The sequence below is a fragment of the Triturus cristatus genome, chromosome 3_2, assembly GCF_964204655.1.
Source record: "Triturus cristatus chromosome 3_2, aTriCri1.1, whole genome shotgun sequence".
NCBI classification, from domain to species: Eukaryota; Metazoa; Chordata; class Amphibia; order Caudata; family Salamandridae; genus Triturus; species Triturus cristatus.
The window spans coordinates 726,606,359-726,625,663 of NC_140584.1; the positions used below are offsets into that span (position 1 = coordinate 726,606,359).

A 19,305-nucleotide genomic window follows, 5' to 3' on the forward strand; every position below is an offset into this window, starting at 1 on the left:
AGCAGCCTGTTCGTTAATGAGCTTTTCTACTCCATTTTCTCCAGGCTATTGAATTCTTATTGTTCATTCCTGGTGACTATTTTCACAGGCGTTTTGTTTCTCGTGGTTAATGGCTCTCGCCTTTGATTTCAGGTGTGATGCTGGCTACAGTGGACCGCACTGTGAAAAGAAAGACTTCAACGTGTTATATGTGGTCCCGGGCCCGGTGCGGTTTCAGTATGTCCTCATAGCTGCTGTCATTGGGACTATCCAGATCGCGATCATCTGCGTCGTGGTTCTCTGCATCACAAGGTGTGTCTTTCTTTGTGTTAATTTGGAAGAAAGCAAGCATGGTGATGACTCTCTGTGCAGTAAACGTGCACCTCCAGTTGCTGCATAAGAACCAGTAAAATGTGCTAATAACATTCTGAAAATAGCAACCACTTAGAACACGCTATGAATTTGCATGTTGTACTAACGAATCATTTGCACTTTTGCACGATTTGATGATGCAGAAATACTTGCCTTGTTTCTTCTTTTGACTGATATGCATTATTTCCCAAGTGTCAAGATATTCTTAGGATTCGAACAGATATAGTTGAATTATTACATGATCGTAAAATAGTTGTTTCAGTAGCATCAGTAGCAGTACTTTAAAACGTTCTCCAATCTTACTGCCTTAAGTGGCAGGTTCACGTTGTTAGTATTTTCAGCCTAGGACCTTTCTGGTATGTGTTTCTGTGCACCCTGTCTCCTTCCTTGCATCTCTTTTGTATTCCCCTAATTGTTAGCCTTGCATTTTTTTATTTAGTTCCGTAAGCTTGTGGTGCTTGTCCATGCAGCCTCATAAGCTTAGTATAAACACACAGGAGGCATAGATAGAGTCAGGTTGCACGGAGTTATGGCACAAAACGAATTTGCACGTAAGTGCATTATTAGCTTTTGTAATTTTTTTTTAGATTTATTGAAATTGTTGTACCATTCATGTTGATTTTTTTGTCAATGGAACATGAGAGAGGAGTTCTCAGAAATGAAAATGGAATATCGTTAATTTTTGGTGCTCGTTTGCACCTTTTCATTATGGCTTTTTAGGTCTCGCCTGACCCAGCGCATGCGCTGGTCTGGCGAGACTTATTGAGAGGGCTCCAAAAAGTGCTACCAGGCCAGCCTAGAGCTACAGTGCATGTGCGGGGGCGCGCGCGCATGTCGCGATAACTTTTACTGTTGCGGCTGCTTGACATAGCCAATAGGTCTCGCTTTTGGGACCTAACTGACAGGTGGCATAGGTAAATGATGCATTCTAATAGTAACTTTTTATATTTTATAAATTTAACACCTTAAGTGTGGCTTGTATAGCCAGATGCGAACCCCGTTCTCATTTTCCCAAAGACCTCAAGTTGCATCTCTTGTGAGGCTAACGCCGGTCTGGTTTTGCTTGTATGCTCATATACTTGTGACCTGCTTGGAGATAAAGTCCTGCATTCTACTTTTAACTGGACAGCTTCTATAAAGATCGTAGTTGACAAACATGACAGAAAGCAAGCATTGGCTAGTCTTTTTCATCAATGTAGATTGATAAGCTTTCACAGAGCACCGTAACTGACTTTTGGGACTAAGGACAGAGCACTCAAACCATGCAAACAGTAACAACATGTGAAGCAACTATTTTCAAATGGGCCACAGCTTAAAAATAAATACATATTCTAACAACTCATTGTCAATATATACCAGGAATGCTTTCTAGCAGATTAATACGACAGCAGCACTGAAAGAGCCACTTCAAAAACTAGACAGGATGGAAAATGCATCCAGGATGAAGCAGTTGCCTGCTTCCTAGGTCTTCTCAAACTCACAGGCATTTGACATAATTTACCCCCACTGGCTAAATGTTACCCGGGGAACATTGAAGGGGTTTGCAAAGACAAGTGCTGTGACGGCTGGAAACCTTTCTAACAAAACAGTATAAAATGATTAAGATTGTAAAGGAGAACAAAAACTAAAGTTACATTTTGTCTTGCTCAGACATAACTTTGACCCCCTTTACAAAGATGAAAAGCCTCAGACGTCTCATCGTTCAAACTGAAATTATGTATTCTGTGGAAGCCACGCCAATTGATATTCCAACGACAGGTTTCCCCTGCTTCAAACAGACAAATTCTCTACATGGAAGACAGGAGAAAAACATGACGAAGTCAACAAAGTATCTCAGAAAACTACACGTTATTCCCCAAAACTCAAAATTCCTGTAATCAGTCGTTATTCCCTCAACAGCAGAACTACTGGAACCCCCTGGATTAAATGGTAAATACAGAAAGGGGAATCTTCATGGGCCACTAGAGGTCCTCGCCCTCCATCAGTGATCTGAAAACTGCAGATCGCCCTCTCCTCGCTTTCCAGTATGATCTTGTTAACACCTTACAAGCAGGTCAACAACAAGCCACACTGGAAGCAGTTCTCCAAAGCGTAAACACACTGCTACCCACTACAAAAAACAAGCATTTGCAATGCAATAGGTCTCGCAATTGCGAGATATTGAGCTATTGGAATTGTAAATGACAATGCCTTTTATTTATGTTTAAAAAACCTGCAGTAATAAAAGGCATTGCCGTTTACAATACCAAAAGATTAAAGTTTCGAAAATGCGAGACCTATTGCATTGCAAATGCTTGTTTATGGTGGTATTGGATGTTAAGCTCTCTGTGTCCATCCGTGGCGACAAAGTAACCCTTGTACACTTCTCAGTTTAGTATGAAAACGTACCTTACAATGTCGCTTATGTTACCTCTGAAGAGTAATTTTGAATCCATTCGGGAACTAAGTATTACTTGAAGGAAAATGTGTAGTGTACATTCTAGGCCTCAATTTTGCATTTTAAAGTCGCCAAAGTTCTTTGACATCAAAAAAATGTTTTAATTGCACGACTTGTTTAGGAATACCTATATTTGTCCTCTATGCATCTGTTGCATTTGACCAGGGTATCTTACCATTTAAGTCTAGGCCTGAGTGAAATTGCAAGATTTCCACATAAAATAATTATAATTTACGTGAAAACTATGGGTATTATGGAAACTATGCTTGGGCAGTCTGAGTCAAAATTGTATGAGAGGTGTGCCATTAGTGCAACAGCCAAACAACAAACTGCACAGTGTATTTTCTATACAATTTCTAAATTTATTTGGGGAACGAACATTGCTAGTCCAATGCGTGCAGCCCTCGCACACATCCAGGTTTATAGTTCCCATGGGTTATTTGAACCTCAAAACAGAGTCTCATGAGTCAAAACTTTGCAAAAACACACACGGAAGTGAAATACACGAAATAAAGTATTCACTATTTATTCCCTCCCACCCCTTTCCGCTTTTCTATCTTCAAGTATCATATTATGTGGGGTCACTTGAGGTTGTGGTGAAGAGCAAAAGAGTGATCGCTCCCATTGGATTCAAGGTAGCCAACTAGCGCTTTCTGATAAAAACAGCAAGGCACACTTTGGAATGTTAGAGCAGATGTTTCTCTTGATAAAAACAGTGCCTCAGTTGTGTGGTTGTGTCTATCACCCATTATGAAAGACAACAAAATTAAATGTGTAAACATCAAGGTTTGTCCTGTGAATTTCAGTCATTCTGAAAGTAGAGGTAACTGCAACATTTAGGGGCAGGGTCGTCCAGCTCCCAGGAAAATCGAGGGTGCTACTGCTCCATGGATCCCACCACTTTGTATTTCCCTGAATTCTCTACTGTCATCAGACTTTGGCTAAGATAAAAGATGTTCCCCAGATTGCAGGGAGGGACGGTCACAGAATGTTCAGGGATTGACTAATGTTCGATTTACTAAACAGCATTCTCATAATGTTCTTGATAACAACAGTACCCAACATGTGCAGGTATTTCTACCACCTGTGGCAGGAAATACGCCACAATGCTACATGGTAACATTAAGAATTTTTAATTCAATTTTAATCATTCCGTCAATTTGGGTATCTGTGAACATCTGTGGTATTTGTGCCCAGGGTCGGCTGGCATCCATTGAAACCCACCAGTCTGGAGTAGTTCTGAAAATTAGACAGTCTGAGGGTCCAGGGAGGCCAGAGTGGCATGGTTTAAGTGGATCACTTCACTTTTCTGAGAGAGAAAGAGCAAGAATCTGCCAGGATTGACAAAAGTCTTACCGCCCATTGCTTCCATACTTCTCCAGTTAAAAATGGTATCTCACTTCGATAGGTAGGCCTTTCACTTGTGACAGGAAAGACACTAAAAATACAACTTAGCGATGCCAATATTTTTCCTTGTAATTTTAATATCTCTAAGGATGTAGGCAGTTGTGGCACTGTGACCCAATGACAGCCAGCACCCAGAGAAACCTACCAACGTTTGGCATTCCTGAAAAGTAGACACCTAGGGGAGCCCATTGTGGTGTGGCTTTCATGCATCCCACCACTTTTTCTTGCCTTTAGTGCGCTGTAAGCATCAACATCTGACTAAAATATAAGATTTTCCTTAATTTCTCGTGATTAAATTTACACCCCACTTGTGCCGGTTTGCTTATTCACAACAAATAATAGCCCTAAAAATGATCTTCTCTTTTATTAGAATTACCGTCGTTCTGTGGGCAAATGAGAACCTACCAACATCATACTTGACATCCCCATGAAGTCCATGGTGGTGTGGCATGAATGAATCCCACTAGACGTTTTTGCCCCAAATGTCCTTTAAATATCAAAGTTTTTCTAAAAACACATAGGGGCAGATTTATGACGTCTGGCGCATATCTGCTAATCAGCAGAGATGCGCCAGAAGAGTTGCGACGCATCTGCCCACCCGTGCGCCACCATTGATACGCCGCATTTACAATGCGGCGCACCGTGGCACTCGGATAAGCAGATGCGTGACGCATCTCCTGTCGGAAAGGCGGCGCATTGCTGGAGTAGCGTCGCAAGCGCGACGCACCTCCAGCAAGGCTCGGGGGTGCCCTATCATTACAATGCTGCGTCAATCCTTATGCCTGCTTCAAGCAGGCGCAGGATTTTGACGCAGCATGGGCTCAAAAGTGACTGGGTGAAATCTTGTAGATTTCACTCAGCCACTTATAGGAGGCGTTCCTGCGACGGAACGCCCCCCCCTGCACAGGTGCGCCTACTGCTGGCGCAGGGCTTTACAACGTGACGCATCTCCCAGATGCGTCACGTTGTAAATACCCCGCAGCATGGCGCAGGATTTGCGCCGCCGCTGCTTCACAAAAGTGACGCAACGGCGGCGTAAATGAGGTGCCAGGGCTTCATAAATCTGCCCCAGAATGTTCTCATATTTTGCTGACAGAAGGTTCCAACAGCTTTTGGAATTGACAATAGTCCTACTACACAGTGTTACCATTCTTCTCTCAATAAATACAGTACCCCTCTTGTGTTAGACGGCCTATCAACTGTGACACCAAAGACTCAAAAATTCAATGTGTAAATATAAAGAGTATTCTATTCTGGCAATATAACGACTTTACTGAAAGCGCAAGAATGTGCAGTGTCTAGGCTCGTGTGACTTGTATGCATCAAGCTGTGACTAAAATCAAGTAATTTGCTTTCATTTGTGGAATTAAAAGTTCCAGAATGTGGGAGGATGGGCTAAAGTCATATCACTCAGCATTCCCAAGCTTCCTCCAATATAGTCAGACCCTCACTTGAGTGTGCAGTCCTATCACCCTTGACCGGAACAAGTCAAAACTTGTCAATGTGATCTTCACATGGTTAGAATTTGGTCCATTCCTATGATGTGTGTGAAGCTCACACAACCATGGAGGCAGCATTATTACTGGAAAAAATGTGATAGGGTGGTAAGAACTTAGCCACTTGTTGATCCACTTTCATAACAAGAACTAGCCTAAGGCTACTGGGGAAGTACTTCCCAAGCATTATGAGATGAGTGCCAGAAAGGGAATCCTTTGTACTGTTCGTAGTTGGAGGGTGTAATTTTCACATTCTCCACACTCTAAAGGTAATAGGGAGGATATTCGTGTCTCATTCTCCACACTAAAGGGTTTAAGAGGCACTATTGCCCTGAGGGTGATGGCAGTAAGGCTATTAGCACCCTTCCTCTAGTGGTAAATTTACCTCAGTGTTTTACGGCAGAATGTGAACACCACAGCTCCAACTCACTTCATAAGCCAATCTCTCTGCCACACAGTTCCAGAATCATGACTTCTTTCAAGAAAGGGGAACATAAGCCCACATGCCTAGTATAAAAATGAACCTGTCAGTTTTTATGTTGTTTTTTTTTACTTTACAAATGTTTTCTGGCTTACATTTCCTTTTGGAAAAGCGGGGGAGGGGCAAACAGTGTGACAGAGAGTCTGCCTTCTGGAGAAAAAAAGATGCTGTGTATCTCAACAGGAGCCATTTGTAGGTAGCTATAACCTTCCAAAGAGAGCATTTTGATTGGTTGTCAGCACACATCATTCTTTACGAGGTGCTAATATAAATTTATAATCCATTAACAATGCGGTGAAATCAGTTACAAAGAAAAAAAGTCTTAATTGAGAAAAAGGGGCACATGTACTAGGCATGGTTTGCTGGTGCCTCTGATCATGGAGTGGTGCAGGTAGGATACCTTTGGAAAATTCTTGTTGTGCCTAGGTCACAGACTCACCAGTGTTATACCTAGAGGGATTCGCCAAGTACCCAAAACTGCCTTTGTGAAAAGAAAATCTGCAATTATAAACAAGGGTGAATAGAAAGGGATAACAAGAAGTGATGCCTTTCAAAGCATTATACCAATTAATAGAGTAATACTCCCAGAGTCAGCACCTCTGAATACTAGGAAGCGAAATGTAAAAGCAGAGAACATTCCAGTCTAATAAGGAAATGAAATGGAAGCCTGTCTACTTCACAATTTCGTTAGTGTTCATACATGGAAAGCGGGATAGAAGTATGTCAATGAAAATATCTGGTTATTTTTAAATAAAGTAAATCAAATTTAAAATGGAACTGCAGTTTACAATTAAGGCATATAGGTTGTTGGTATGGATTGATGGTAAAGGCAGATTATATTAAAGAAAGGCCTACTGAGATAATTTAACGTTGAAAGATCTATACATTCATGGGTATGTTTTCTTTTCGGTTGTGGGGTTTCCACACCTAGTTTTTGTTGTGGGGAAGGCAGCCCTTGTCTAACATTCTTGATGCTAAAGTGCTTGTGCTCTCTCCCAGAGATAGTAACCAGTAGCGGCTGGTGTGCTGTTAAAGTGGAGCGGTGGGGTATAGGGGATGACCGACAAAGAAAACAATAACAAAAAAGTTTTTAAAAAAAGGAACTTCCCTGATGCATCGCACCTTCCGAAACAACGCTCTTCTGCCTCTTGCTCGCTGCAGCACAGGCACTCATCCTCCCGAGGCCAATCCTGATGCTGCTCTCATGCATCAGGATGGCCTGCGCTCCCTCGATTGGCGCTCCCAGGGCAATTGGGAGCCTGTGACTACTGTCTTCAACCCAGCAATGCAGCTAGGGTTGGAGAGAGTTGCACTGCGCATGATGCTTTGGCAGGCCTGAGACGACTTGCCAAACCTTTATGCGCAGTGAATCACTGTGCTAACCACTCTTCTTCCTGCGTTTCCCCACCCCCACAAGCCTCATTCAATAGAGGAACAATTAACGATGATAAACCCATTTTTTCATTGTTTTATCTTTTGAGTTTTTAGGGTGGTGTGGGGGGCGACACTACTCCACCATAGCGGAGGAGCCACCGATGGTAGCCACATTATTATAACAATGACCCCATCGGTAAAGATTACATTAGTGTCCATAGCACGCAGGATTGCAGGCATTTATAACTTCAGGCAAGGTCACCTGAAATAATGTCAAAATAACTTTATTTATTATAATTTTAATGAATCTATTCTGCAGTGCGCTTTGGCCAACTCATAATGATCCACTTATAATTGCACGCTTGATAGTTTGATTATGAATCCTGATCCAGAGATCATTTGCTTCTTTACCTACTTCCTGTAAGGAGGCTTCCAATAGTTTACTGTGGATAATTTTGTCAATTTGGAGATCTTCATGCTAATTATAAGACCATGGTACTCTATGAAACATTTGTTTCCAGTGTCTTGGTTCTAACAAGAGCTAGTAGATTTTACTAAAGTAATGTTCTGTCACTTTGGAGGTTGTTTTATATAAGGTTCGTAGAGCTATATGACTGTTGTTGGCTCAAACCTCTGCCTAGGGCCCTTGGCTTTGCTTCAATTATTTTTACTGTCTTCCATCCTCTTTGTCCTTCTGGATACGTATTAAACAGGTCTAGGTTGGTTTTGAACTTAACCTGCCTTCAACAAGGTGTGTCCTATCTCCTGGCAGCTCCCTCATGTCAACTCTATGTGACTCTCTCCACCTGCCTTGTAAGATGCTACAAAGTTACAGTTTTTGAAGATTTCCTTCCATACTGTGGATACCAGAGGATCTCAGGTTGAACCAAATCTCTTTAAATCTTAATGAATTGAGTTTATCCTCAAAGTGAACTGTGCCAATAGCCATACCGAGTGCTACAACTGGATGGCGAGAAGGCATTCTAAGTAGATTTTACCTGAATGTACTTGGTACCGTCCTGCTGTAAGGAGGTGACTTCTTCAGATAGAGGCCTCAACTATGCTATGCTATTCCTTATATTATTCCCACACATTCTCATAAATGTCAGTATTCCATTTGTGGGTGCTTCTGCTTTCCTCACTGACCCATGGTTTTTGGGCCAGGTCCTCTATGATTTCAATCCTGGTGTATGGAGAGGGAGTGGAATCAGGCAATATTTAGCTACATCGAGATATTGGTCATTACGTAACACGTAATCAACCTCTGGGAGCTGTAGCACAAGCAGCAGACTTTTTTCACAGAGATACCATTAACACTGTAACAAACAACATTAAAGTCAAGAAGCAACACAATAAAATTCCTAAGCCACTTTAGGAAAACCAAGAGAATTTTAACAGACCGGTATAAAAAAGTATACAAATTGGCTTAAGGGATACTTAGCTATGAGTTTGCAAAGTGTTGAGTTAAAATGCACAAAGAAACCACCAATTAGACTCACTGTTTGCAGTTGACCATGACCTAGGCATCATTTCAGAATCCGAGAAATAGAGCAGGCACGGTTAAGCCTTGCTGGTAACACCGGGACAAAAGATTTACCTTGAGACATTCGTTTTTTCCTGCAATTCAAACTCTCACAGTGGGACAAGACTAAATGATAAAGCAACCAAGGGTCCCTCAAAGTAGGATACACTGTTGTTGAGCTCCTGCTGAAGCTTTCGCTTTTGTTACCATAAGGTGCAAGTGCAATAAAGCTGGATTCTGTTGCTGCCGAGCTCATTTTGATGGTGCAGTTACTTTGCCTTCTCATTAGTTCTCAGACTTTTCTTCCAAATCAAGGCCGGATGACGAAGCTGATGAGGTCTCAACAAGCCAGATAGATACTGTAGGTGCCACAATCTTTTCTTGAATAAGCTCTGAGCTGGAAAAACTTTACATTTATTGTTGCAGCTGTTGCACCAGTCTCATGAAGCCTTTTAGTCTTTAGTAATCGGTGTGCCTTTGTTGGATCTTACTTTTTGAAGTCTGTAGGTATAAGGAAGGTGATTTCAAATCTCACTCTTTTAATGTTCGTATTGACGTTCAAAGACAAATGTGAAATATCAACTCAAAACGGCTGACTTTGACTACCCAATATATAGTGCAGTGTTCACGTAGCACTTACTATTTTAAATTTTCATAATCATATCATATATTTAATTTCTGATTCTTAAACTTGACCTTAAACCTATAGAAACCATATGATATTAAAGACACAGACACTGGATCAAGGGTCATGTCAGATGGGGAACAACCTTTACAACGCAACTTTTACACCGCACTACCATTACAACGAAACTTTTACAACGCATGCGATGTTACAACGCATGCTTTTACAACGCAAGTCTTTACATCGACTTGCACTAGATGGCGTGCTAACATTAGAAATAGTGTAGTTTACTATCCAAACACCTTCCCTACTGCAACGTGGACTGGAGTTAGAATAGTAAATTACACATTTCTAATGTCAGCACGCCATCTAGTGTATGTCGATGTAAAGACTTGCGTTGTAAAAGCATGCGTTGTAACATCGCATGCGTTGTAAAACTTTCGTTGTAACAGCATGCGTTGTAAAAGCATGCGTTGTAACGTCATACATCCATGTCAGATATCACACATCCCTTCCATCTCTAATGGAGGCAGCCGTTAAAAGCTAGAAAGTCTCCAGGGTGGGAGCTGCAAAGAGGATTTCGGGATCTTAGGGACAGTCCAGGTAATGTGAATAAAAAAATCCTAAGCATAGTATAGCAGATTGCTACCCAGAGCTTGCTGGACCATGTTTCTAATTCAGAGCCATGCCCTATAATCAGTGAAGCAGCCATAATGCTTCAACACATGAAGTTACATATAGAGCGTACGTTTGTCCTCAAACGCCCATACTAACCCTTAATCTCCTAAATATTTTGTTTGCACTTTGATATTTTGCTTAACTGTCTGCCTCAAACATTTAACAAGTCACCCCAAGTCTGAAATTGTTGTTTATGAACAACAAATGTGTCAGATATGTGGGGTGCTGGAGTATTTCTAAACGGTATCAAATGGTCAAAAGGTCAGTTTTGTGTCTGGCAGTCTGTCTCATGCACCATAAATATATAACCAAAGTTCAGAAAGCTCTTGTAAACCAGACACTTTTGACTTGGTCCTCTTATGAAAACTAATGGCTCAAAGATTAGCCTACAAGGAATACTGGCTAGGGTACTACTCCTCACATCGATTGGTTCTCAGACTACCCTTTCTTTTGCTTAATAATTTGAATATTATATTGATTTTTCAGCATTGTGCAGTGGCCAAAGGATGGCACTATGTAAAATTGTAGAAGTCCCAGGAAAATAAATTGCCCAGAAATGTGCAGCTCAGCCTTTGGGAGCGCTTTTAGTCGTGCATACAGCTGAGACAATAAGCAAAGGCGGTCATATAAGTGTTGTTACCGATTCGGACACCGGGTTTGATAGTGCGTCATGCCTCAGATTGATCAAAATTGGCAAATAAACCTATAGACAAAACGTACAGGTTCTAACAGAAACCGATTTTCTTTTTTTCTCTGACATAGTAGTGAGTGTTCTAGGCACTCTCAAAATTGTGCAAATAAGAGTTACATAAAGAAATAACAATGAGAATTAAAATATTCACCTTTTTGTTAGCTTTCACATATTAGGACTACCAAATATGCATTCACTTAATATCGCTATCAAAGTTTTAAATGCAGAATGAAACGTCCAAAAAAATCGCTAAAACCCATAATCAAAATGCATTTATATTTGGAACATCTAATCTCTCCTTTTATAAAATGGTGAGCATTTTCTAATCCTTTGCAGTTGCAATTTAATAGAGACAATTTCTTTAAAATCCTTCACCTTTTCTGTAATTGCACTTTCAAAACATCGTCTTATACAGCGAAAGTTTTAAAAATGCCTAACCTTTATTGCAGTTCACTTAATGGACAAACTGTGCCTATAACCCGCTTCTCCAAAACGAAAAACACTTCTGAAACAACTCTTTTGAGAAGATAAATGCAGCATTTAGCATTTCAGTTTGCTTCTCGCACCACCCAAACATTCTTGTTGTATTAGCTTTAGACTCTTAAGTTACATTATGAATTAATTGTACCTAAGAACATGTGCAAGTCGCTGATGCCTTCTTTTTACTGCTGGTTGCCGCTGTCTTTGTTCTTATTCTTTTCCTGCTGTGCACGTGAATTGAGCACAGCGGGGCTCCTCTAAAGTATATTTAAATCCGACTCTTCTTCACAATAAATCTCGAGGTATACAAATAGGTGATGTATTTCCTGCGCAAGACATTATATTCATAGTTGTATTGTTACGTAAAAGATTTGGAAGGAAATGTAAATGCAGCCTTGTTCATCGACCATAGAAATTAGGATGAGTTTTATTATTTCATGTGATGTGTGTTTATGGGGTGTGGAGCAGGATCACTATTTGCACCTTTGAAAACTATTTCGTCTCGTGGGGCCCGAGGTGCAAAGAGACCCTTCTCAAATAAAGCGGCCCCAAATTGCGTGCTCAGCGTTTGCGACCTGTTTCTGAATTTGTGATACAACCTCTTTACTGATGCCTCAAAAACTCTCCATTTGCAGGGGAGCGTATAATACCCTGCCCAACGAATATTATTTAGGCAGGTCTCTATTTGCGGACCCAGGGCCTAGTAGACCATCGTCACCTTGTTTTTATTTCTAAAAGGGGACACTTTTTTATTCTTTTAAAGCAGACTGTGTTTCCTAACTGAATCTGCTTTTCAAAACACATTGACGACACATGGGGGAGGAGACAGTGGTCCAGTGGACAACGTCTGCTCTCAACAAGGTCACCTGACACGATTTCCAAAATGGAGACTGTCTAGTGGGACAGCTTCCCTGGTTACACATCTGTTAATACCTTCTTTGAAGCATCATTTACATTTATTCATATCACTGTGATTCTGCTACTTTCACCACTTTTCCTAATTGTGATTCTGAATGAGGTGCAAAACCCCTTTTGCAATAAAGAAAGTATTTACCAAATTGCAAAATGGCTTTAGTCAATACTAAGGTGCCGATTCCGATCCGGGTCGTAAAGCACTCCGACCGAGCCGGATCCGGAGTGTTTTCCGACCGAGCGAGTACTATACGGCCGTATGCTGCCAGACTCGGTTCGGTCGGACTCCCATAGAAGCCAATGGGAACCGGTCGTACGACGCGTACATGGGCTCCCATTGACTGAATGGGTACGTCTCGCACAAGGGCTCCCCCTACAGTGTTAATGTGTCGCTGCCTTCCGCACCGTACATGCCTGTGTTGGGGGGCCCCTTGGGTCTCTCCCTGTGTCCGAGTTGTAGGGCTGCGGGTGACACGGGGTCCGACACGGCGCCCCATAGGCAACTACCCGGACGTTTTGCGAGCCGGACACTCCGGCTCGCACAGGCTGTCCGACGCATGCATTGTACTGGCTCGGTCATCAATCGCATCCATTGCACGCCACGGTTAGCTTCTGACCGAGACGTACGGAACGGTACGGACCCGGGAACGACTCGGTCGGTGAATTTCACGTAGCTCACATCGTACTTGCTCGCTCGTACAGATGTACGAGTTGGGCTAAAAACACGCGTACAGCTCGTAGCTTACCGGCCGGATCTCGTTTGGTGCCCTTCCGACCCGGATCAGAATCGGCCCCTATATTGTAATTTTGTAGGGTTTTTGTGAATTGCATGGCTCATGACCACAAAATGTTTTAGTTCGTACTTTAGACCTAGGATGTTACTCAGAGTGATTCTGTAATCTTTGTCTCATCTTTGAGAGTCCTGGAGCAGATAGCACAGACTGGTGTTCTCTGGCTATTGTACTATTTTGGTGTCTGAGTGGTTTTCCCACTGAATCCTAAGCAGGCTTCAGTTGTCGGAATGGAGTGAGAAGAATATTCTCCTGGGTTCAACTATTTCATTCATGCCATCCCCTTCTTTTACTGCTTCATACACACAAGTACGTCATTCTCACTGTGCACGTTCGTTGCAGTTCATGCCAGATGAACGCATGCATGCTGATAATGTCGTGGAGCAGAATCTGGGAAGTTGTAATTCCCACCAAAAATAAACCAACCTAAAGGCCTGTACCATCACATGTCTGAGCATAGCTAACTAATAAAAAAAAAAGAAAATGCAAAGTATGTGTTTCTTGTTTGTGGGTGCTGGGAAGAGGAATCGTATTTGTGAACACATTTGAGATAGTACATCTTAAATTAAAGAATAAAGGTTTGAAGAGTGGAATCAATGAAAGGATGAACTCTTGATTGATGCAGTAAAAAAATGCAAGTAAGCACCAATCGCAGGTCCATTTGTGCTGAAAGTTCTTCCATAAAGCACTTGTACATGACGTCTATATGTCACTGCTCCTACTCTGATCCCATCAACCACTGTTGACTAATGAGAGTATAACCAGTTTTTGAGAAATATCTACTCCTGATTCTTCTGATAATAGTAACAGAGGCAGGTGATGGAGAGCCTCTTTTCCATTGCCAAAGTCCAGATGGATTTACCTATCAGGGACACTTAGGTCTCCATTAGTCATTTGGTCAATGCAAGTCTTGTTGTTGGGGTAATAATAAAGGTACAGTCTGCACAGCAGAGCAGCTGTCCATTACATGGATGGCTAACCTGCATATTAAGTGGAACCCTTGTAGGAGGTGTATTGTTCCTTTCTTCAACCACTTTGTTTCTGCTTCAGCATTACTGAATCCAGTGAGCGGAATCTCCTCTACTGCAGTTGGTGGCCTGACATTACCATTTGTCCCAGTTCTTCTCTCAAAAAGTGATTTTTCAAACATTTGTTTTAAATACACCATTATGCTTTTTTTCACTCATACTGTTTGAGGGCAGACATTTTGCTATAAGTTTGAGAGTAAAATGTCTAGGTTTTAGGAACTTCAACTAATGCATTCATTTGATTTTGGCTTTCCACATATGGTAGTATACGACTGTATTTTTCTATTGCTCAGTTAATGTGTTTTTTACACAATTTAATTCCTTTTTACACAGTTCAACATATTTGGATCTCCATCTTATGTCCGGTCACATTGGAATGCTATGACTGTAGATGTCTGGTGGGGATAGAAGAGTTGCAAGATTATTAAATAGTGGATTGTGCATAGTAGCTTCAATGTGTTTGTCTTTTCAAGCAGAGTAATTGGAGAATGACAATGCTGAGGGTATGTGTTCATGCTATATGGGATGTTAAGACATGTCCTGTTTGCTTCATTTGGAAGTATTTATAGTTTCCCTGTTGGTGTGTCAGAACACTGATGTACATATGGTTGAAATTCACAAGTCACAATAATTTCAGGGATTTCATGAGTCCTCTATTATGTCTGCAACGGATTGGGGATACAAACCTCCTTAGAGAGTCCCAAAGGTAGTTCACACTCATGCCATCATTTTGACCCAGAGTGTTGGAGTAAGGCCAGCCCTGAGCAGGATACAAATTTTTCCGGTTTTGGTCACTGGCTCGGAGGTTGTTATAGTATACAATTAAGGCTAAAACAGACATTCAGGTTTGCTTATGAAGGTAAATGATGAACTATAAGTTCACATTTGTATGTCTTCGGGTAGGCATTTGGATGGAAACATAGGTGGTCTCATAATTAGCTCAAAAAAGTGATATACATTTGGCGGAAGGATTGATATGGTACTTATGGCCATAGCGTACTACTACTTTTACTAAATTGATGGCAAGTTATGATGCATTTCAGCTAATGTAGGGGAAGACGATACCTGTTAGGGTTGAACAGTCACAAAAAAGTTGAATGGTCTTCAGATAACATAAAGATAAGAGTGGTAGATATGCTTCAGTAGGAAACAGTTTGTTATGATGACAGTAAGGGAAATGAGACATGAATCCATTAATTGTAGAAGCCAGCTGAAACACTGTGAGAACCAGAGTTGATAGAGTTTGGAATCTGAGAAGACTTTGAAGGGTAATACACTGAGCTAAAATGTACCTTCTAAAAAACAAATTGTTTTATTTTTCTGTGTTCTTTTATTTTTTAATAGGGGATGTGTATTGTCTTACAGCCGAGTTGTAGGGTTCCATTACATCAAGGAACTCTGCTGCATCATTGTATCACTCTTTTGGCACAGTGTGGTCATTGAGTTATAGAGTAATCAACTGGAGCTGTTCTGGGAAAGGCAACAATAATCAGAGGTTTGATCGATAAAAACATGTGTACCTTAGAGTTCCAGGTTCATACTATGCGTTCAAAATATTTAATTGGATTTTATAATGAGAACAACACAAAAAATGCATAGAATTTGGGACTTATACAGGAGGAATGACAATATTAATAATAGAATAACAGTACCTTTGTACAAAAAAAGTCTATGATATATAGGAAATGAAAACATTAACTAAAAAAAGGAAAAGGAGTAATACAGATTAGCAACATTGTATGAAAAGCAAACAAAGCTAATAATAATAACTATAACAAATGTGTAAATATAGGAATAAACAGAGCAATACAAATAAATGAATATAAAATGTAGAGCAATATAATCTTCAGTTGGCTTCCAAAATATATAATACACAGAACTATTATGAATAACATCAGATAAAGATAGATTAGCACCTCTTCTAGTAAAACCTATTCATGACCAACATGTGTGGAGTGATAATGATGAAGCATCTTTCCAAATAGTAGTGATAGATTTTAAGGCTGCTGATGATAAAGAATCAAAGAGTTTACATTCTAGAACAGACATATTCATAAAAAGAAATACATATTTACAAATCTAAATTCTATACAAAATTATAGAAAAGTTAAATATACTTTGGATGACATCCTACAGCTCTTTCCAAAATTGAAAAACAATATTACATTCATAAATTAACAAACCTGTATGTAGTTTACAATGTCAACAACAAGGGGTAGGTACAAGCTTAGCCTGAAATAACTTGAATTAAAAATAATATGAGAGTTGGTTTGATATAAGGACACAGGAAGCCATCCGGAAGCACTTTTTAACCCGATTTTCTGCCAAATACCTTACAATAATGATAAAGTTACTTTTTTATTCCAGAAGTTAGAAATTATATCAATATTATTGAAACAGAAATGTTGCATCTTTTTTATAAAACAGGGATACCGCATGAGCTGAGGTATTCACTGTTTGAAGATAAAGATCTAAATCAGAAGTATTATTTGAGGGAATATTATTAGAAAAGGAATCTAAAATAGAATTAAATAAAAGTTCATATTTAGAAAAATTAGATGAAGGCAAACAAAATTTGTGTTCCAATTCTGCAAATGAGGAAAAGGCATTATTATGATATATTTCCTTAAGAAAGAAAATGCCTGCCATTGCCCAAGCCTTCCAAAAGCGTACATTTCTGGAAAGTTTCAACTGCGGATTATATCATAACAATATTTTGAAGAAATGGGAGGATGGAGATTGAAATAGCGAATCTAAATCATGTAATATCAGTTTAGTGGATTTTAAAATAACAGATTTATTGAGTAATAATGAAGTATTCAACATAGTTAATAAAGCAGGTAAAGGAATTGGCGCTATTAACCATTTTCTGTGAGAAGCCAGGTAGGAGGATTAGTAAATTGAAAGTTAGTAAACCAAAGACAACTTTGCTTTAATATAAATGCTTTGTGATAATAAAAAAAAATCAGGTAACCCCTTTTGCAAATTTCTATTTATTATAACTAATGCAAGGAGGTTTATTGTTCCAAATGAATTTAGAAATAAGTGTATCAATATTTTTTATAAAATGACCTAGGGAATTGAGCCAGCAACTTAGCAAGGAGATAAAATATTTTGGGAGCAATTACCGTTTTAATTGAATCTATTTTTCTCCACCATGTGAGATGTAAAGAAGACCATTGGGGCAATTTTTCTTTGATATTATGTATAATGTTGTCACAGTTTAATGAGATTGATTTTTCAATCCAATGGGAAAAGAAAACACCAAGATATTTAAATTTCACCTTTTGGCTCCATGTCTGGAGTACAATAAACATTTAAAGGAAATAATTCTACTTTGTTGGTATTTAACTTATATCCAGAAATCTGAGGATATAACAAGATTACATCAAATAAAGGAGGAAGGGATGATTCAGGATTACTAATAAACAAAAGAACATAATCTGCATAAACTAATGTTTTTATAATAATGTCATTAATAGTAACACTAGCACGTTCTGTACAATTTCTAATAGCAGTGAGTAGATTCAATAAACAGAAGGAAAAGTAAAGGTGACAAAGAACAAACTCGTCTTGTACCCCTGAAAATAGAAAATTCATTGGAAATATGACCATTTATAAAAAGTTGAGCAGAAGGCCTAAAATCAAGAATGGGTATCATGCGAATAAATGAGTCTCCAAAATTAAACACAGCTAATGTTTGAAATTAAAATTGCCAATGTACTTTATCAAAAGCTTTTTCAGCATCTAATACCAACACTCCAGAAGGTATCGACAAAGTGTGACCTTGCTCAGTAGCATGGAGTAACACCCTGGTATTATTGGCAGAATATCAAAGTTTCACAAAAAAGATTGACCAGGATATGTAAGAGAATCAAGCACAGAGGTCAACCTATCAACCTAGTATGAAGTTTACAATCTTGATTTATTTGGGGAAATCGGTCTATAATTTGAAGCAATACTAGGGCTGTGGAAGAACGATAATGAATGCTTCAGTTAATGATCCAGAAGTTGTTCCTAAAGTGCTAAAAGTGGTAAAAAACTGACACAAGTGAGGTATGAGGTAGGAAGGAAATCTTAAAAACTCAGGTGGTAATCATTCAGGTCCAGGAGATTCATTAAGTTTAAGGGATTTGATAGCCAAAGCAATTTCTTTTAAAGTAATTGGTGAATCTAAATCCTCTTTGGCTGATTGTGATATTTTCTGTCAGCCACAATTGTCCAGAAAATGACCAATCAATACAGATTCTACAGTGAGAGGCTTATTATATAAAGTTTTATAACAATTTAAAAATTCATTAGATATATAACTTTATGGGATAAGGCAATATTACCATTGACACCATGAATTGTATTAATATGAGCTTTATCATTTTGAATACGGAAGTAATTTGCCAAAAATCCACCTGACCTATTAGCATTAAAAGAAAATTTGGCCTTGTTATTGGAAAGTTGCATACTTGCTCATTTACTTAATAGGGAATTAAATTTGTAACAGTGTTTTTATAATTGCATTTTATATTTAAAATCATTAGACAAGATAAATAGCCTCTTTAATTTTCCAATTCGTTTGTCCAAATCTTTGATTTGAGCATCAAAAGATTTGTTTTTATGAGCCATAAGAGAAATGTTTACTCCTCTAGTATATGTTTAAATGCATCCCATTGGGTTACCAAAGACACTGGACCCTCAGGTTTAAAAGAAAAATAATCCTGAAGTGCAAATAAAAGTTTTGGTTTAATAAGGTAATTGAGAACAGTATGAGTATTCATACACCATCTGCATTGTGTAGAAAGTGTTGGGGTGCATTGAAAAACAGCTGATCAAAAATATCTATATTATGTATTAATGGAGTAGAAATTGAATTAATTGAAAGCTGGGATACTAATAAATAATCAAGTTCTGAATAGGAATTATAAGGATTCGAGAAAAACGTAAAATATTTTTCAGTTAGGTAATGTAACTGCCAAATATCAACCAGTTTATTTGTTTTAAAAAAACTACAAGGTAAATGAAAGCCTTAGGGGGACAA

The 19,305-nt window shown here is 39.3% G+C and overlaps 1 protein-coding gene across 1 annotated transcript in view; it reads left to right on the forward strand.

Annotated features, from left to right (window-relative positions):
• The window catches only part of TMEFF2 (transmembrane protein with EGF like and two follistatin like domains 2), an 826,595-nt gene that overhangs the window by 781,637 nt on the left and 25,653 nt on the right, over positions 1 to 19,305 (forward strand). The window contains exon 9 of the mRNA XM_085648776.1: positions 133 to 291. Coding sequence (XP_085504902.1) covers positions 133 to 291 — 159 coding nt within the window. The remainder of the gene's footprint in view (positions 1 to 132; positions 292 to 19,305) is intronic.